This window comes from Rhamphochromis sp. 'chilingali' (assembly GCF_963969265.1).
Source record: "Rhamphochromis sp. 'chilingali' genome assembly, chromosome: 10".
NCBI classification, from domain to species: domain Eukaryota; kingdom Metazoa; phylum Chordata; class Actinopteri; order Cichliformes; family Cichlidae; genus Rhamphochromis; species Rhamphochromis sp. 'chilingali'.
Window position 1 is genome coordinate 33,344,648 of NC_137937.1, and position 21,545 is coordinate 33,366,192.

The 21,545-nt window shown below is 38.5% G+C and overlaps 2 protein-coding genes across 3 annotated transcripts; both read left to right on the forward strand.

Moving 5' to 3' along the window:
• Window positions 1-4,641: 4,641 nt before the first annotated feature.
• Window positions 4,642-20,071, forward strand: LOC308404542 (GTPase IMAP family member 8-like). 2 transcript variants are annotated; one of them, XM_080894622.1, is made up of 4 exons: window positions 4,642-4,723; window positions 6,837-6,906; window positions 15,735-16,976; window positions 17,093-19,451. In XM_080894622.1, the coding sequence occupies exons 2-4, from the start codon at window positions 6,888-6,890 to the stop codon at window positions 18,706-18,708; spliced, it is 2,877 nt and encodes a 958-aa protein (XP_080750748.1). In that variant the 5' UTR covers window positions 4,642-4,723; window positions 6,837-6,887; the 3' UTR covers window positions 18,709-19,451. The 2 variants fall into 2 exon arrangements, with proteins under 2 accessions (XP_080750748.1, XP_080750749.1); XM_080894623.1 differs by lacking the exons at window positions 4,642-4,723; window positions 6,837-6,906 and adding an exon at window positions 12,390-12,545 and having other exon boundaries at window positions 17,093-20,071.
• LOC308404545 (zinc finger BED domain-containing protein 4-like) lies at window positions 12,539-14,124 on the forward strand. The gene is made up of 2 exons (XM_080894626.1): window positions 12,539-13,145; window positions 13,397-14,124. The coding sequence occupies exons 1-2, from the start codon at window positions 13,054-13,056 to the stop codon at window positions 13,905-13,907; spliced, it is 603 nt and encodes a 200-aa protein (XP_080750752.1). The 5' UTR covers window positions 12,539-13,053; the 3' UTR covers window positions 13,908-14,124.
• Window positions 20,072-21,545: the final 1,474 nt, after the last annotated feature.

Consider the following 21,545-nt stretch of genomic DNA (forward strand, 5'->3'; position numbering starts at 1 on the left):
TTATGCACAAGTATATTAATGAAGTCTGTGCCACTTGTTGAATGAGCATATGTGATCAATACTGTCTGAAATGTAGTGATTAGGATCAATAAGTAACCTTTGACTGTAATATGACCAATGGTAACCAGTCCAAACAAAGGGTTAAATAAACTTGGCCCCGCTGAGCTGCACCTGGGAGCTTCTCCGCTGCCAGAAGGTGGTGAAGCACCCATCTCTAACCCATAAAAGTAAACAAATTTGCCCGCCTGAGAGTGCACCTGGACACTTTTACCCGTCTCCGGTTGCCAAAATTGTGAAAAACCCTTCCTTAACAGGTATCGTAGCCCACCCCTGGCAGCAAACCCGACAAAGCCGTCAGGAAGATTAATTGTTAATAGTGCTCTCAGAGTTATGGAGCAATGCCAAAAGGTTATGTAACACAGGTGTCGGAGATTTAAGAAGAACAAAGTGCAAAATTGAAAATTGATTGGGGAAAATTTGACAAACATATTATATCGATAATTGGGGTTAATGTTGACATTTGTAGAGTTGAGAAAATACTTTTTAGTTAAATTTTTGATATGGAAAAGGGAAAAAGCAAGGAATGGAAAATACCCAACATCAGCAGGAGGGGTCACTGACCCTACATAAAGAGGAGGGTCGAGATGCCCCGGGCTGCTGCTGCTGCTTTTCTCCCTTTCTGTCATTGTGTATTAGTCTGAGCTGTTTGTGCTTAAAGGCTCTTCACCCCGGGGTTCGCGTCGCTTTGCTTTCTGCTATGTAATTGTCATGCTATACTATACTGTATGTATTTTCATTCTATTCATGTGATTCTGTATATTAAACTCTGTTCCAAGAATTCTACTCTTTTCCAGAGCATATTTTTGAGTGATTTGATTTTAATTTAGTAAGTAAGTCAGTAAAATTTATTTATATAGCGCTTTTCACAGATAAAAAAAAAAATCACAAAGTGCTTTACAACACAGGAATTGGAAATATAAAACAATATAACAGTAAATAAAACAGCAAATAAAACAATGAAACAATAAAAACAGCATAAGAGGAAATTAATCAAATGTTTTCCTAAATAAAAATGTCTTCAGCTGTTTTTTATTAAAAGAATCAATGGAGTCCGTGCAGCGAAGAGACAGTGGAAGAGAATTCCACAACCGTGGTGCCACTGTCTGAAAGGCCCGATCACCACGAGTTTTAAAATGAGTGCGCGGTACCACCAGCAGTCTCTGATCTAATGACCTTAAAGCCCAAGAAGATGAATGTGGTTTCAGCAGGTCAGATAAATATTGAGGAGCTTGACCATGTAGGGCCCTAAAGGTTAGAACTAAAATTTTAAAATGAAACCTAAAATTTACAGGCAACCAGTGAAGGGAGGCCAAAACTGGAGTGATATGAGATCTTCTCTTGGTGCCTGTTAAGAGACGTGCTGCAGCATTCTGCACAGTCTGAAGACGATTTAAGGCTGATTTGTTAAAACAAGTAAAAAGGCCGTTACAGTAGTCTAAACGAGAGGAAATAAAAGCATGAATAATCATCTCAAGTTCAAGCTTTGATACCATTAGATCTGAAAGGCTGGACCTCTACATCATTGGTGTAATAAGGTTATCATATTGGCTTCAAAAGTTGCGAACACACCACGAGACAGTCTACCAACATGTACGTAATAAGCTAATACTCCTGTGTGCTATAGACTACAGTGTACACTGTACACCCTACTGACTGATTTCTGTTGCATCAGTCTGCGTCTCCCAATTAATTTGTGAGTTTCCACTACAGCTCAGCACCCTCTAGGTAGCAAAAAATGCATTTGCGAGCTCGTTCCTGGCTCATAACCAGCGCGCTCTGCAGCCAAAGGGTGATCAGATCATTGGTTAATGGTCATCATGTGACTGATGCAATCCTTTTATTTAGCAACACTGTGATTAATAGTTAAACATTATTGTTGAGGGGCACAGGCAGGACTCTACACGCAAACACACATTAAAAACAAAAACAAAAAAAGCCTCAAGAAAAGGCCACTTGGGGCACCCATCAGGAAAGGGGCAGGAGCTCAAAGAGCAGTACCCTTCATGGAGAAGGAGACTAGAGGCCAAGATCAAGGTAGCACGGAGGGAAGTTTGCCAACTATCAGAGTTGCAGAAAAGTGCGATGAAGTAGTGTCCTAAGAAGTACAGCAAGCTGTAGACCCCAACATGATTCACGCCTACTGGCTGGGGAAGCTGACTGCACTTGATGAGCGTCTGGCAGCACTGTGATGGCATCAGCCACACATGGGTAAATCAGTCCATTTGTTCACTTTATTAGTTTGTTTTGCAGTTTTCTTCATTAATATAATTCATTAATCATTTGGTTAAACCTAACACTGATATTATGAGGCGCACATAGTAGCATTGTATGGTTTTTCTAAAAATGTTTTGTTATATTAATTATGTTTCTCTTTCTTTGAGTTACCTGGGTTTGGGCGGTGGCTGTTTCCTGGGCAAAAGGCTTGGCTGAGGACTATGGGAACAAAATGCCTGCTCAGCAGGACCAACCATGCGCTTACCAGGAGCAGGGTTGTTTTAGGTTTACTTAGGTTATTCTGTGCTTAGTTAATATTAGTGTGTGTTTTTGTTTCCCCCTATTGTGTGTAAATGGTTTGGCCAAACCACTATGGTTGGGGCAGGGATAGCTCAGTAGGTAGAGTGGTGGCCCCATGATCGGAAGGTCGGGGGTTCAACTCCACTAAACGGCTACCCTGAGGTACCCCTGAGCAAGGTACCGTCCCTACACACTGCTCCCCGGGCACTGCATTGGTGGGTGCCCACTGCTTGACTAGGTGAATGGGTTAAATGGAGAGGAACTATTTCCCTATGGGGACTAACACACACATTTAAAAGCTACCCTCATGTCTTTGTAATTAGGTCAGTTTGTGAGTTAAGTTTTATCCCACTTTGTTTGTTTAAGTTTCTGGAAATTACCTTTCGTATAGTTATATTTAGTTGACCTCTTTTATGGGCCTGCTAATTATGTTTTTGAATTTTGTCATTTTTGAACTTTTTGAGGGTTAAAATAAAGAAAACCCTTTTTGAAAATATTTTTTTTGCCTGTGTCCTCTATGCCTTGGCCGCTTGGTCCCTAACAAGCACAAATGAATTGGCTGCTAGTCAATGAGAAAAAACAAAAAGCAAAGAATAAAAAAACAGTAGTGTTCAATATGAAATTGAAATCAAATAAAAGATTGTTAGCATCAACTTAATAATGCTTGGCGACCACTGACTTTGAATTTTGATAATGTTTTAAAGTAACTGCCCAAATAAATGCCCAGAGGCCTTTTATCATGTAAGATTACTTTTGGAAAATGTTGGTAAAGTGTGGTTTCTATGAGCTCAGTGAGTAAAACTGGGTTTAAACTCATCAGACATTTTTCAGTCTGATGAGTTTGTCACATTTAGAGTTTAAAGTGGCAGAAAGGATCATCAACAGAAGGTTTCTATGTCTCTGTGACGAATCCTTCACTTCTTCATATTTTCTCTTCAAGTTGCTCAGCCCTTGTTGTTTTTCTAGTCGGCTCTTTTCATGCTGTTCCTTTGGAGTCTTGAGTTCTTTTTCATGTTTTTTTCTTCAAGGTCATTGGTTCATTTTATTTATTTATTAATTTTTCAGCTTATTTTCAGACCTTGATCCATTGTGTCAATTTCTCTACTGTTGCTTAGGCACCAAGAACAAAAAGAAAAGAAAAGAAAAGAAAAGAAAAGAAAAACAGCTGTAATGTGTACACTATGTAAATGGTAAATTCTTATATAGTACTTTTCTACTCTACCTGAGCACTCAAAGCACTTTATACCACTTACCTCATGCAGCCATTCAAACCTGTTTATACAAGCATTTTTTTCTATGCTTTTCCTGTGTAAATGTTTTCACACACATTTGTATGAGCAACTTGAGGTTAATAACTCTCAAATCATAAGCTCATGTTTATTTTGAGCAGAATGCAGTTTTCTGATGAATGTAGAAAATTGCTGAGCCAGAGTTCAGTGCTCAGGTATGAGCAGATTTACTTCAGCCGTTAGAGCAGAAACAGATGGCAGTGACTCTCCTCTAAAAGGTTTTCATTTTCAGACTGTTTGAATTCACAGCGATCTGAATCTGATCCAGACTGATTCTGCAGAATTCTGATAGTTATTTATTATTTTAATCATCAGTAATAATGAAGATCAGCTCTTCTTCTACCATGTTGAATCTATGTGGCTCAAGGGTAGCAAAATGTCTCACATTTCAGTCAGTGCTTGATATGCATAATAAATACACATATAAATAAATGTTTAATTCATAAATAAACATATATTCACTGATATAAGAAATGCTGGAGAGACAATATGTTTAACATTTAGATATGAGTTTGATTAGTTTAAATTAAAAAAATTACAATTAGTACTTCACTATGAGAATGCTTAAATCAGACAAAAGAATAATGTGTCCACTAGCCTAAATCTCTCTTTTCTGTGACAAACGATACAAATTTAACAGAAATGTAACACAAGCTATTAAATCTTCAACTCTGCAGGATTTTACAAAATATACGATAAGCAACAGAACTATTATTGTTATTATTTATACATAAAAAATGTCCTCTCTTTTTAGACATGGCCAAGTGGCGCTATTTCTGCGCAAGCTCGTACTTGTCCGTCTGCTTCCTTGTTTTCCATTCTAAACGCTTTCGCTTTCATTAAGGAGGAGATTAGGAGAGGTGAGTAACTCGACCTACGATTAAAATACATTTATTGTAAAAACCGTAGCTTACTGTGGATGATGGATGGGTGGATAGAATCGATTACTACCTACACTAAACTTCAGAATTGACGTTTATGACTGAAAATCGATCGCTGACCCGCCGGCAGGTTCGAGTGTACTCAAATTACATCGACACTTCGTTATTCTCACAGAAATATCCGTGACTAAGATGAAAATAACTCTCTGATCACTCTAGCTCTACGCAGAGCTTCAGATTGGGGTAAAAATGGATAAATCAGTAAAATTAGTTTCACTGTTTAATAAAGCGGAAATACGAAGCGCTTCGAAATCAGTTATTTTGAAATTGTGTAATTTAATGTGTGATCAGTTTGTATCTAAAATGAAACATTACGTTTTTCATCTTGTGACACGGAGAATTTTTGAATTATTGAGTGTGAAACTGTGGAAGTTTAAATTAAAACGTATTTCCACCATTTTGGCTTTGGCACAACCAGGAAGTAGAACTTACATAACACAAAGGTGCCTGTAAAATTCAGTCCCTGTAGCCTGTTAAGAATAAAGACTCAATAAAGGCTTACAAACTCTAGCTGTTTATAGCTAGGTATTTTATTTTACATTTGTCATATCAGAAATATATGACACAGCACTCATCACAAAATTCTTGTCTTAACAACAAAAATGTAAATTGTATTTGGAACATTTGCAACCTTTTTGTTCTATCCTGAAATAAAATAAGATCACGTTTTGGCAAAAAATGATTACAGCAAAGCAAAACCCTTATCCATAGCCTTAAAGACAACAATTAAATTTAGTTATGTCAGTTAAATAAGTTACATATTCAGCATTATTGTAATGGACCTGGGTCACTTTTGTATGTGGTACTGAATCCGATACATATCTGATGTTTTAGAAAGCGACTGCTGTTTGAATGGTCATGTTGAATTAAATCCGGCTTTTACGTCACTGACGTCACTGACACAAGACAGACGCCAATTATCAGTGCCGGAGAAGCGCCCGAGAAGACATCGTGAACGCTTCCTGGCCATCCAGTGTAGATGTTAGTGAAACTGTTGGGAAGACAACGTTGGAGAAACGTGAACATTTTATTTGTACTGTATAATCTGCAGATTCTGACAGAAATCCTCAACTATCCTTTGAAGCACCGCTCTTCTCTAAAACAGCAATAAGGATAATTATTAGGCCATATGCAAATAACAAAATAAATTTATAACTTAAAACAAAACTGGGAAACGTAAAGCCCGAAACAAGTCTTTATATTAAGGGCCATCAGTCAAACAATACTGTTATGGTAAGGATTTATCCAATAGTTAAGGCAGCACCCTCTGGCGGTTGTGCCAGGTATTGTATGTTGCAGCTTGGCAATAAACGGAGTTGCCACGTTAAGACAGAGCTGACCCAGTGTCGTTTATGGCGTTGCTATTAAAGTCACGAGAGCTACCAAAACAAATACTGTTTGGTCTGGATCTAAACAGAGCGCGTTGTGTGTGACGTCTTCTTTTGCGTATGCGGGCCGCTTTGAGGGTTCACACTAGAGCACGCTTGCTGTCACATTTTATATGTAGTGTGAACAAGCAGACAAAAAAATCGGATTTGATAAAAAAAATCAGAATTGAGCATTAAGACAAACGTAGCCTTTGACTCACTTTTGGAGTCAGCATTTGGTGGATATTAGAGGCTTTAATTTTTGAACATTTGGAGCTTAATTATTTGGTTATAGTGATGGGAATTCCGGCTCTTTTTAGAGAACCAGCTCTTTCAGCTCAGCTCACTAAAACGAGCCGTCTCTTTTGGCTCCCAACCGGCTCTTCAGGTTGTTTTGTTGCTTTAATTAATTCATTATCAACAACAATATAAAATCATGCACAAAAAGAATTACTAATGTTAAAAAAACGTGCTTTTTATTTATATATGTTTATATATAAACATGCTTTTATTTATCACTTTGAGACCTATCATAGAGCCAAGTCCGTCAGAGCTTATCTTTATATTTTTACATGCTGTAGTGCTCATATTAATCCTAATATAAACTGTGTGCAAGTATAAGAGATACATTTTCTATCTTATCTATTCTTTTTTTCTTCTTGGAGGTTGTTGAAGAGGTTGGTGTCCAGTTTCTGTGGTCTGTGACAGAGTGAATTATGGCGACTTCAATAGCCGGTGAGTTCAGTTTGAGTACTGCTCATTATAATGTTCAAATAACTTTGTATCCCAGAGTAAAATTGCACCACAAAAAGGACTGATGATGTGTTATATATTATTTTCAAACTGTGAGTTCAATCAAAAGAGAAAAACGTAAGCAGTGGTACCTGCAAAATGAAGGAAATGTGTTTTTTCTTTTAGTGTTGTATTGTGTTATGCTCCAGCCTAGGGGAAACCAAGGCACAACACAAAAATTACTCACCTACTCCCAAGGAACGACCAACCCAACAGCGGGATTTGCAGTTTCAAAAACAGAATAGTTTATTTTCTTTTGAAGGTAAAAACCATAGGGTGGACACAGCCAAAACTACATTCTAGAAAGGAGCCACAACTAGCTTACTGACCGTCATGAAATCCAAGAGGAAACCCAAGTCGTTTCAGTACCGTGTCCAACCTCAGAATAATAAGGACAATAATCCACATTGTCATGTTAGTGTCTTGTTATGGAAGAAGGACTCTACCTTTAGTTCTACTGTACCTGCTGACATTTTTGTTGGCAATACTCATGAGCTTTCTAGCTTTCTGTATTTTCAGACATCTTAGCTTGTAACAGCATTTAAACAGCAATTTTATGATTGACTAGGAACTGGCTAGGGACATTTTACAGACATGCTACACACAAACAAAAAAAACACTTGCAATGAAGACGAAGTTACACAAGTATACCGGAACTGTAAACATAACTGGATCGGACCTTCATGTCATATGGAGGCAGGTATAATTGATAAAGGACAATAGCGTCCACCATTACCCAGGCATAGCTATTTAGTGTGTCAGAGCTGGAGTAGCTCAAATAAATACAGTGTGATACTTTTCACATCATAAACAGTCTTAAATTAGTGCTTAGCTGTGCATTTCTATACATTTGGACACATTATTGACCTGTAAAACAGAGAGATAATGAAAACAGGAAAACTGCTGCCATTGGCCTGGTCAGAATTGCCAGAATGGCAGCACTCTGCTGCCCTCTACTGTCCAAAGTGATATGCTCTCCCTTGTGACACAAAACATGCATGACTTTGTGAACCTCATTATATCAGTAAACCAGCAATGTAAAACATGCACAATTGCCTCCATATGTAACAACACTTAATTCACAGTTGTGACCACATATTTGTGTGAGTCACATACACATTCGTTTTTGACTGCTCGTGAAAGTTGTTTTCTTTACAAATAACACTCATTGAAATAGCACAGCCAATCCCTCAACATCTTTCTACTCTCTGCTCATATTGCCTTCATATGAAATAAAACAAATGAATAAATAAAACTCAAACAGAAGTATGCATTTGTATACAGGTTTTTAACAGTTACTGCAAATTATTTTGGTTTGCTTTTTAAAGAACTTAACCATAAACAACCCCCCCCCCCTCCCCGAATGAATGAATGAATGAATGAATGAATGAATGAATGAATAAATAAATAAATAAATACATACATACAAGGGCCAAATTGCATGAGATTTATTACCCGGGCCGTGAGTTTGAGACCCCTGCATTAAATAATAAGTGACAAACATTGTGACATTTTTCTGGGTGCACACATTGGGACACAAACACCAAATCGACTGTGAATCTGATGAAATCTCAAACAGAAAGATTGATTATTTCAGTAATAGAATAAGCTATCCACTATTCCTTAGATTATTTGAGTCATCGGATAAGAAATACTTTTGTCTAAATAAAGAGAAATAATACTTATTCAAAAGGAAAAAACTCAAGTTTTTCAGGAGGTACTGTTCTCTTGCTTATTTTGAAAAAAATTAATCAATATAATAAAACTAAACTAGCTCAATCCTATACATGTCTTCAATATTAATGCACAGCAAGGTTGTTAAAGACCAGGGGCGATTCTAGGATCAGAGCTTTGGGGGTGCTGAGCAGCCAAGCAAGATAAACTACTCGTCACGATGAGACTTCTTCCATGTCTCTGTTAGTCCCTGCATCCTTAAATGTCTCCAGTTGTACCGAGTTCCCTCTGACTGTCTCCTTGGTGCATTTAAACCCCTGTTCCTCCCTGTCCTCATCGTCTCTTGTCTTCGTCTCCGTTATCAGTCATCATAATTTTACCCTCTCTGTGCAAGTCTGCAAATTTCTTTATTAAATCATAAGATTCTTAAATTCATCAAGTCTCTCTCTGCGTGGGTCCTCGTCACAAAACATGACATCATTATTTTTTTTCACATTTTAACACAATCCCTACATTTGTGAAAGAAAAGCAAAACACTTTTTTTAAAGTCTGTAACAAAACCATCAAATCTGATAAAGGTTATTTAAATGCTGCAAATGAAGAATGGATTGGAATAAAAAAAATACATATCCTAACCTTAATTACTGGGGGAAAATGATGAATGATGATCATAGTGAGTAAAAAGTTTCCTTTCCGATCCGATACCAAGTAATATTCAGGGTGGTACCGACGATACTGATCCGATACGATACTTTGTACAAAAACTTATTTTATTTATTGTATCTCAATCTATTGTAGCATCATAATGATTACAGGACATCAGATTACTTGTTCCTGTTAATGATAAACTACAAATTTACCCTAAATTACTAAAATATCAATATTTTAATGTGAGAATCGATTCTAGAACATAAATGATTGGAAAGTGCAAAGTTGTTGTGCTGCTGAAAAGCAGACGTTATGATGACGCAGACATTAATTAATATTAATAATAATTCAGTGTCCTACCTAACAACCCTCAGGGTTTCATGGCCCATGTACATTTAAGCTTTTATTTTTATATTTTTAAATATTAATGCAATTTAATTAACATAATAATTCATTTGATTTTACTCTCATTCTGAAAAATGTTACAAAAAGTATGATATTTTGTGTGTGTGTGAAAGTGTGTGTGCGTGTGTGTGTGTGTAAGAGAGAGAGAGAGAGAGAGACCTACACATACCAAGAATAGATTTATAAACTGAAAACATTTCCAATTAAGTTTTTGTTTTCTGGGTGTGTAGGAGTGCGCACACGGGTTCCGTCTGTTTTTCACCGATAACCATCTCCTCACAGTAAATCATTCCTTTTAGGTTCCCTTTGGTTTTGTGTTAGTAATTAGCTGAACTTCAAACATCAAACAAAGTTTAAATTGTGTGTGATTATTACTATAATACAATTAGCACGCTCAGTGAATCAGTCGAAATGTAAGAGTCAGGCTTATGTTTTGTTTTTGTGGGTTATATTGTTTTTATTTTTGTAAAGTTTTACAGTTTAATTTAAATTTAAATATTAGCTTTAATTTTAAAGTTGCACGTTTAACCGTACCATGAGGGGATAGTGCCTGCGACTAAACCTGTGGATAAATTAATGCAACAAACCATGATTTAACTCTGTTATCAGCCTCTTTTAAGTTTGAGATAAAACCAGAATTAGCCATACGTTTCCACACAGCTATCATACATCAGTTACTTTTGATCTGGATTTTGCAGCAGAGTAACACATGTTAACTTTTCTATCTATACAGGGAGTGCAGAATTATTAGGCAAGTTGTATTTTTGAGGTACTTGGACGCGTGTGATGGAGCATTGTCCTGCATGAAAATCATGTTTTTCTTGAAGGATGCAGACTTCTTCCTGTACCACTGCTTGAAGAAGGTGTCTTCCAGAAACTGGCAGTAGGACTGGGAGTTGAGCTTGACTCCATCCTCAACCCGAAAAGGCCCCACAAGCTCATCTTTGATGATACCAGCCCAAACCAGTACTCCACCTCCACCTTGCTGGCGTCTGAGTCGGACTGGAGCTCACTGCCCTTTACCAATCCAGCCACGGGCCCATCCATCTGGCCCATCAAGACTCGCTCTCATTTCATCAGTCCATAAAACCTTAGAAAAATCAGTCTTGAGATATTTCTTGGCCCAGTCTTGATGTTTCAGCTTGTGTGTCTTGTTCAGTGGTGGTCGTCTTTCAGCCTTTCTTACCTTGGCCATGTCTCTGAGTATTGCACACCTTGTGCTTTTGGGCACTCCAGTGATGTTGCAGCTCTGAAATATGGCCAAACTGGTGGCAAGTGGCATCTTGGCAGCTGCACGCTTGACTTTTCTTGCATTATGCATTGAGTATTTCCTTTTCAGTCACCTTTCTCACTCACTATGTGTTAATAGACCTCTCTCCATTAAATCACACTTGTTATTAGTCTCTGTCTCTCTTCCACAACATGTCTTTATCCTGTCTTCCTTCTCTCACCCCAACTGGTCGCAACAGATGGCCACGCCCCTCCCTGAGCCTGGTTCTGGAGGTTTCTTCCTGTTAAAAGGGAGTTTTTCCTTTCCACTGTCGCCAAAGTGCTTTCTCATAGGGGGTCATACGATTGTTGTTTTTTTTCTCTGTATGTATTATTGTAGGGTCTACCTTAGAATATAAAGCACCTTGAGGCGACTGTTGTTGTGATTTGGCGCTATATGAATAAAATTGAATTGAACTGAATACTTGTGTAATTACCTCAAATACCTGTGCAATTTGCATACTGTAATTACTGTAGTTATTTTTGATTAGATCAGTTATAAAGAGGAGTTTATGATGTTTGAAGAGATATGTGGCTGTTTAAAAAAACAATAAAAACAAAAGCCATACCAATACTCACCGTAACTGAAAAACATTCTGAACTTTTGAGGCCACATCAGCCTGGCTGTTCAAACAGATGTTGTCTGTGTTCCATCGCTGATCCTTTGAGGGGGTCACAAAGTCTTGCTCTGCACGTCACTGAGTTGGAACTTGGCTCGCTCTTGTTGGAGGAGGGCGCTCTTTCACCCCACCACCCCACCATTTTTTTTTTTTATTCCAATACATCTGTACGTTGAAAGGCCAGAACATGTCATACATTGTCTTCCTCAGCGTCAACCTGGAAGTCTTTTAACCCTTTGGGTGATTGCTGGGGTTCTGGAATCCCCTTGCAATGGCTGACATGAACCCAAGTGGCATGACCTTCAACCTTAACTGCTGTCTGGGTTGTCAACTTTACCTGAAATTGTCACTGCTTTAAGCTGGTTCTCTGTTGAGCTTTAGTCAGAGGCTTTATTTTTTAGTCTTGGCTACTGCATCAGTATCTTTTCCACTAGAAGGGAAAACTTCTACACAATTTAAGAACATGTCAACAAACACCAAGCAATATTTTACTTTCAGTTTTTTCCTTGAGTTCAGCCAGCCACAAGTTTTCAAGCCAGCAACAGATTTCATTGAATCAGTTAAAAAATATTGTTTCCATAATGTTTCAAAATCCTGTATCATCTGATGTGTTTATCCAGAAATGTTCTGTAAATGGTGACTGATAGGGACTGGTATCGAGGCCGATACCCGATACCGGTATCGGCCTCGATACCACATTTTCTAAAGTACTCGTACTCGTTAAAAGTCCCCCGATAGCGAGGACCGATACCACGGTCTGAGACCTGTCTATGTTTGAGCGGCATGTAAGGGGTTAATCACAGGCGCCGAGTGCCCGCCCCCAGGCCCCGGCTGCAGCTCGGAGCTGGGAGAAGGTGAGGCGAGACAAGTCAGCCGTGTGGAACTATTTCAAAGTGAACGAAGACACGAAAACAAAGGCGGACTGCAAATTGTGCTCAGCGAAATTGTCCAGAGGAGGCTCAGAAGGTAGCGCATTTAACACAAGTAATTTAATCAAGCACCTAAAATCCCAACACGACAACGAGTACAAAGAGTTTACCCACGCTTATTTACCCATGCTTATTAGCACAGAGGAGCATAGCTGATGCTATAGCAGTGGGACGGAAAATAGTTGGGCATTTTAAACATTCCACCTTAGCCTACTCCCGCCTCGAGCACATTCAGGGACAGCTCAACCAGCCAATAAAGAGACTGCAGCAGGACGTACAGACGCGCTGGAACAGCACGTATTACATGCTCCAGTCCCTCATTGAGCAAAAGCGAGTGCTGGGCGTGTATGTGTCCGAGCACGAACTCCCTGACTATCTCACCGCTCACCAATGGGCTCTTATGGAGACGACTGTTGCCATCCTCGCCCCCTTTGAGGAACTAACTAAAAAAGTGAGCAGCTACGACGCACTAGCCTCTGATGTCATCCCAGCTGTGACTGTGCTAGTGAGACTTCTAAACAGAGAAACAGACGCGGACCACGACAATGAAAGCAACCTTACTGGCAGCTGTCAAGAAGCGCTTCAGTGACGTCGAGACCAACCCACTGTACTTCATCTCCACCATACTCGACCCAAGGTAAAGTCTGTGTGCTATAGGTATTCAATGATAAACTACAGTACTAAATGTAAAATTATTTTACATCTGAAATATTATATATTTGTAACTAAAATACACAAATACAAATGTATGCAATATATATAATATGAAATACATTTCCCTTATTATTACCAGAAAGTCAAATGGCTGGCATTTGTCACAGTGGTTTAGGGGAAACTAAAATCAGTCCTATTTTTCCACATATTAATACATTTATGAATTTTGTGCAGGTATAAAGATCGCTTCTTCTCCAACAACACTGCTCCAGAGGCCAAGCTACACCTGAAGCAGGAGCTGCAGATGATGTCCAGAGCTGAGGCAGAGGGGAGTCGGGCAGAAGCTGCAGAACCTCCTGCTAAACTGTTCCTCAAGGCCCAGGCCAGCATTAGCAGCAGTCTGGACACTGTATTTGACGAAATCGCTAAGGAGCAGCCCCAGGCAGCACAGCCGCTGGCAGCAGGTGCTGCCATTGAGCTCGACACATACCTCGGAGAGGCCCCAAGCCCTCGTGAAGACAGTCCTCTGAAGTACTGGGCTGTCAACAAAATCAGGTTCCCCACTTTGGCTAAAATAGCCCGTAAATACCTCTCAGCCCCATGTAGCAGTATGGAAAGTGAAAGGCTTTTTAGCTCAGTGTCACACATTATAGATGAAAACAGAAACAGGCTGACTGCTGATAATGCAGAAAAGCTACTTTTCTTAAAAAAAACAAACCTGCCACTCACTTTTTCTCTCCATTAAGTGAGTCATCTTAGACTTGATGTTAATACCTACCTCAGTTGCACTGACTGCTACAGTTCTATGTTGGTGGATGTTGTTAGTTTATTCAAATATTGTGCACTAAATAGCAAAGATGTTTATTAATGCCCCTTGTGTTGTCCAAAGCGGCAGAGTTTACAATAAACTGAAAACAATACTTGAGTTGCACTGTCACTGTTTAAATTTTTTTTTTCATAATTATTTATTCTGTAATATGTTGCATACAACATGCTCTTCATTTTAAATAAATGTTCTTAATTCCAAACCAGTCCCTTGTTTTTTTTGTTGTTTTTTTTTTGTTAAATTATAGGACTAAAGCTGTTACCTGTAAATTTAAATCATGTTTTTATTAAGTACTCGGTATCGGCGAGTACTGAAATGCAAATACTCGTACTCGTTTCCAAAAATGTGGTATCGGTGCATCCCTAGTGACTGATCTTCACTTGCTTGTTTTAATGCTACAAGCTCAGCAACTCAAGAACATTGCCTTCATATTGTAAATCTCTTGTGATGTTCAATCAGCAGCATCTCTATTCTGCCCTCCCTGTACGTTGATGCCCAGTTTGACAGATAGATAAACAGTTCTTCAAAAGGAGAAGCAAAATCTTCTAGTTGTCATTGGAGGGTTTATTTTTCTCCCTAATGAAGGCACTGTAAAACTACAAACATAAGAAAAAACACATTAAAACATACATTTGGAATATAGAACCATTTCACATCACTTGCTTAACATGAACACAGAATATAATCATACTTACAAGCATATATTTCTCATGCTCCAGTACAGTCAACTTCGGAGCTAATAACCTTTGTCCTGGTATCAATTTAGCCAGACTCCATTAACTTTTTCTATATTTACTAGAGAAGCTTCCTCCTCCTAGTGGGGTGGTGGAGCTACTGCATCCCAGCAGTGGCAGCACAATCTCAGTCATCTCACAAATTTGATTGACACTAAGTTTATTGCCTGAACACTGGCTAGTAGCACCAGAGTCTACTATTAATTTAACTCTGAAACCTGCAGAGTTAACTCCCTCTATCAACAGTGTCTGTTAAGTTTTTCCTTTTTAACAGTGACGAGAGATATGGCCATGTTTATGAGTGTAAGCTGGTCTTCATAGTTTGTGTGTATGTTAGTAGGTGTGAAGTGAAGTGAGTGAAATTTTCACCACTGTTGTTTTCCCATCTTCATACTCTACCAAAAGTTACAATTACATACACACAGAGGTAAGACAGAGGTTAGATGAGGTGAAACAAATTTTTCCATCACACAATAAAAATGTTATTCATTTAAAAATGTGGTTAATATTAGATAACTGATCATTTGTACAAACATGGTACAGATGGTTCAAAATTTTTAAAAAGGTATTGAGCAGTACAAATGTGACATGACTGGAAGATGTGACAGTTAAAGGTTTCCTAAAAAATGTTACAAGTGTTACAGTGTTTATTTTCTTTCTTTACCCTAACTCTGACTCCAGGACAGTTAGAGAGGCACAGTTTCACTCATTGTGTTTTTTGTGTTTTAGTCAAGTTTCAACTAAGAAAAAACAGAAGATTACAACATGATCAAAATTCAACTGTAATACGAATTTTGTTATTGATCATTGATAGTAATACTGTGATATTTCTTCAGCACATTTCTGCTCTACTTGAACACTCAAAGCACTTCATACAACAAGTAAAACACAGTGGAGCTTTATACCTGACAGTAACTGTTCTAAATGCATATATAATGGAAAGTACTAATACTTGAAGTTTATTTCATTCTTAAAACATTTTGAATCTTGTATATTTTCTCATTTGTTACAGAACACCAACTCAGGATTGTTGTGTTTGGAAAGAGTGATGACAAAAAGGTAGCTCTGGGAAACCTCGTCATTGGAAAAAAGATGTTTCAAGTACCAAGATTAATGGCAACCAAACACTGTGAGATTGCGAGTGGTGAGTGGAACAAAAATCCAGTAACAGTAGTGAAAACTCCAGACATCTTCAGCCTGCCTGTGGAAAAAGTGAGACAAGAGATGGAGAAGTGTGTTGATGCATGTTCTCCTGGACCAAATGTTTTGCTACTGTTAATGAAACCTTCTGAGTTCACTGATGAGGACAGAAAAACTCTGGAGTTCATTCTGAGCTTATTTGGTCAACATGCCTTTAACCACTCAATGGTCATCGTGACCCATGATGAAGAGACAAAATATAAATCTGTGGAAAAACTCATAATGAACTGCAAACAAAGGCAACACACATTCAATCTTGACAACAAAGAGCCTTCAGGACATGACCTACAAAAACTGATGCGTGAAATAGAAAAAATTGTGAGTGAAAACAGAGGAGGATATCTAACTCTAAATGAAGATGCTGATCATGTGACAGTGTTTAACAAATCCAAACCCCCTTTAAACCTGGTTCTGTGTGGGAGGAGAGGAGCAGAGAAGACTTCAGCAGCCAAGGCCATTTTAGGTCAGACAGAGCTTCATTCAGTCTCCAACTCATCAGAGTGTGTTAAACATCAGGGAGAGGTGTGTGGACGTTGGATTTCCCTGGTGGAGCTGCCTGCCTTGTATAGAAAACCTCAGGAGGCAGTGATGGAGGAATCACTCAGGTGTATCTCCCTCTGTGATCCTGAGGGTGTCCATGCCTTCATCCTGGTCCTACCTGTGGCTCCCCTCACTGATGAAGACAAGGGAGAGTTAGAGACCATCCAGAACACATTCAGCTCTCGAGTCAATGATTTTACCACGATTCTGTTCACTGTGGACTCAGATCCTACAGCTCCAGCTTTTGTTAACTTCATAAAGGAAAACCAGTGCATCCAGAAGCTCTGTGAGAGCTGTGGAGGAAGATCTGTTGTTCTCAACATGAAAGACAGACAGCAGATCCCAGAACTGTTGAATCAAGTGGAAAAGATGAGACCAGACAAAAATAAACAATTCTGTTATACAACATTAACATTTGTATTTGGAAAAATGGATCAAATTTCACAAGAGCAGACAAAAATATTTTCTCTACAGGAAGAGCTTAATAAGATGAGGTCAAACGTCACAGTCACTGGTAAGTAAGCTGTACCTGATATTTACTGTCCTCTCACTGTGATACTCTGATATGTATTTCATTATCAACAAATAGCTCTTAACACTAATTTAATCCCATACATGTTTCTTTTATAGGTGATGATGAGATCATGAACACAGAGCCTCTCAGGATTGTCTTGATAGGAAAGACTGGCTGTGGAAAGAGTTCTTCAGGAAACACCATTCTAGGAGAGAAAAAGTTTAAAGCTGCATCAGCCCAACAGTCAGTAACTACAGACTGTCAGAAAGTACACGGTGAGGTGGACGGTCGTCCTGTTGTTGTTGTCGATACTCCTGGTCTGTTTGACACAACTCTGTCAAATGAAGAGGTCAGTGAGGAGTTGATAAAATGTGTCAGTCTTCTGGCTCCAGGACCACATGTCTTCCTGTTGGTGATACAGATCGGCAGATTCACAAAAGAGGAGAAAGAAACAGTAGAACTGATCAAGAAATTCTTTGGGAAGAATTCGGAGAAGTTCACCATTGTTCTTTTCACCGGAGGAGACAATCTGCAAAATGATGATCAGACCATTGATGAGTACATTAAAATAAGTGATAATTCCTTCAAGAAGCTGCTCTCTGACTGTGGAGGAAGATACCATGTGTTCAATAACCGTGAGAAACAAAACCGCACACAAGTCAGTGAGCTGATAACAAAGATTGACACCATGGTGAAGTACAGTGGAGGAAGCTGCTTCACCAATGAGATGCTTCAAGAAGCTGAAGCTGCGATACAGAAAGAAATGCAGAGGATCCTGAAAGAGAAAGAAGAAGAAATGCAGACAGAAAGAGAACAACTTGAACGGAAACATGAGGAAGAAAAGAAGAACTTGCAAAGAAGAATGGAAAAACAGAGAGCTGAAATTGAAGAAGAGAGAAAACTGAAAGAGAAGCAGCTTCAAGAAATGGAGGAAAACATCAAAAAGGAGAGAGAGCAGAGGAAGAGAGAGCAAGAACTTAGAGAAGAAGAAGAAGAGAAAAGAAAAATGCAGGAAAAACGTCAACAACAGGAGTGGGAAAAAGAAAGAGAAGCTATGGAAAAAAAAATCATGTCAGAATCAGAGGAAAAGGAAACCATTGACAGAAAACTGGAGGAGAGTCAAAAAGAGATGGAAGAAAAACGAGAGCTTTGGGAGAAGGAAAGAAAAGAGTGGTGGGAAAAACGGCATCGAGAAGATGAACAGAGACGCGAGGAAGAGAGAGAGAAACTGAAGAAGCTTCAAGAAGAGTACGAACAGGAAAGAGAAAAATCTGAAAAGAAAAGAAAAAAAGAAGCTCAACTAAAAAGAGAACAAGAAGAGAAGGAGCGAAAAGAATTAGAGGAAAACTACAAGAAGGAAATGGAGGATATGAAAAAGATTTATGAAGAGGACGCCAGAAAACAAGCTGAAGAGTTCAATCAGTTCAAAGAAAAATACACCAAAGACCTTGAAGCCCTGATGTTAAAACATGATAAGGAGCTGGAAGCTCTGGAGCAACAGTATGAGACAGAAATGCAACAGAAACAGGAAGAACACACCAAAGAGTACAAGAATTTAGAGGCACTTTCAAGTCACAAAGAAGAAACACTGAAAAATGAGAACAAGGCAATCGAAGACCAAAAAAAGAAAAAAGAAGAGGAAATCAAAGCCCTGAAAGAAAAACATCAAAAGGAAAGGGATGGATATCTTGACTGGGACGTCATAAAAGTCAAAACGTGTACCATCAGCTAATGTTCTTCTGTTGCTGTAACAATAAATGTTATTCACTGATACTAGTAACTGATCAGCATGTAACCCAGCAGTATCTACAGGCCTCGGTCATACACAAGTGCATCATGTAGCCATGTTCACATTCTTGGCTTTTTTTTATTTTGCATGTTCTCCAGTTTGTTTGACTGTATGTTAGAGGTTTCTTAGCTTTTTAGAATAACAACAAATAACATGATTCCAGAATTATCAGCAGGTAAACTGAGATAAAAAACAAAACTTTAAAAACAGTATAAAATGAGGTTTTGGAAACTACCAAAATTATGTCTTCTTTACAATCATTCAGAGGCCTTTATATTATTTACAGGCTACTAAATGTGTTTTTTTTTCTATATTTTGACCTTTATATTCATTTTGTATTTTCAAAGGTAGACTCTTTCATGACTAAGTTGTATTTTTTTAGTGCAGTTTGAGTTGATTTTAATTCAGAGTTGCTGTTATGATATAATGATAGAAGCTGCAAACATTTCCATTAACAGTCACAATATCATGTCAAATTCTCATTTTCCAGTTGTTAATGGTGAATTCTATCATTTTGAATTTTTGTGATTTGTTTTTTTATGTATTTGAGGTAAATTCTTTCCTTTGTAACAAATTCATTTATTGCTGAAACTATGTTAAGATAAATGCGCTAATCATTATAATAAAATCTTATGGTCAACAGTTAGTGATGTGCGATACCACTGATTTCCTTTAAGATCCGATACCAACTAAAATTCTGGGTGGTATTGATGATACTGATCCAATACTGATACGTTGCACAAAAACTTATTGTTTTATTGTATTTCAAATTATAGTTTCATAATCATTACAGGACATCAGACTACTTGTTCTTATTGCTTAATAATGCAGAATTATCATATAGAAATAAAAACCCTTAAGTTGTGCGCTATTAAATTAAATTAAATTTTATTTTTATAGCGCCCAATCACATGATTTTGTATAACCTTTGCATGCTTAGATTAAGTATGTGTATGTGTCAGTATGACCTAGTAACAAAAAACTGCTTAGCTAGCTGTAACAATGTTTTACTATGTTATCTACTAACTGGTTTGCCCGATGAAACTCTGGGCCAGCGCCAGGAGCTTCCTGGGAAAAGACAGCTCTTTCTGTGTTGCAGACCTTATTTACAAAAATTCATGACACATTGCCACAACACCTCACTGTCTTGCCACATGTATCGCAAACCATGTCTTGGCTCTTTGTAGAGGTAAAATACCTCCACACATGACTTTGTTTATACTCAGCCGTTGTTATGAGTGCACACGTCAAGGGGCTGCGACACCTTTATGCAGCCATATTTCGCATATGACTAAGAAAGGCGGAAGAGGAAGTAGTTCCTTCCAAGTTTTCCTGTTAATGAAAAACTACAAATTTACCCCAAATTACTAAAATATCGATATTTTAATATGACAATTGATTCTAGAACATAAAAAACTGGTATCGGAGGAATCGATATTCCAATATCGATCTGCACACCACTATCAACAATATCAAATGTTTCCCTGAAATTTAAAACACATTTTACTTAAAATCTGAAAAAAGGGAAATAAATATTGGAATTGATGCATCATTTTTCTACTACAGGAATTTAATTTTTCCATGTTTTTCACAAGTTTTTGCTTTTATAGAAATATACAGGGCGGGCCATTTATATGGATACACCGTAATAAAATGGGAATGGTTGGTGATATTAAAGTCCTGTTTGTGGCACATTAGTGTATCTGAGGGGGCAAACTCCTCAAGATGGGTGGTGACCATGGTGGCTAGGGATGGGTATCGTTTAGGTTTTATCCGATACCGGTGCCAAACCGGTACTTTTGAAACGGTGTTCAAACCGGTGCTTAAAGAATGGAGAACACAAAATTGGTCCAAAAACCTGTCATGTTCAGCTGTTTTTTTGTAAAAAGATAACAATGTTAGCCTTTTCTGCAGCTATGGGGCACATATGGTATCACTCTTGGCTGGAAGCAGTGCTTAAACAATGGAAAAAACACAAACTTTGTCCAAAAACCTCTCATGTTTAACTGTTTTCCATCTTTTCTTTGGGCATTTTAGCCTTTTTGGCCAGGGTGAAGGGAGTATCTGCCATCAAACAAGAAGACAGCCGCATGTAGCTATGTTGATGTTTGCTAGTTCACCTTACATGCATTAATTTAATAACGTGGTTAGCCTACTCAACGTAAATTACACACGAACAACATTAAGCTACTCACGCAGAGAAGAACGGCTGTTGCTGCCATCATCATCCGTCATCATTTCTGCTACACTGGCAGGGCTAGGGGCCAGGACTCTACTCTTTGGGGGATGTTGTTTAACTCCGGGTCCGATAACAGGCACCACACCCGCAGTAGATGTGCACGGTGTGAGGTCTCGCAGCAAGCTATCAAATACGGCGCATTTCTCGGCTTTTAAAAAAAACACTATGCGTCGCCAGGTGTTTCATCGGATTTGAGGTGTTACCTCCTTTGACAGTATCACCTTAAAGCACTTGTTGCAGGCTGCTGAGTTTGCATCTTTTGCTGTGAAGTACAACCAGACTTTTGACCGCTTCGCCTTGGGCATTTTAGCTCTGCTCTAAAAGAACGTATGTACCTGGACCCGCCTACTATCCTCGGAAACGTAAAGTGATTGGCTAGAATCTAAAGTGTGTCACAGCTCAGGAAAAAAAAGCACCAAAATAAAGCACCGAAATGTGCGCTGCTTTTCGGTCTGGTTACTACCGTTTATGGCACCGGATACCGGTACCCATCCCTAATGGTGGCCATTTAGAAGTCGGCCATCTTGGATACAACTTTTGT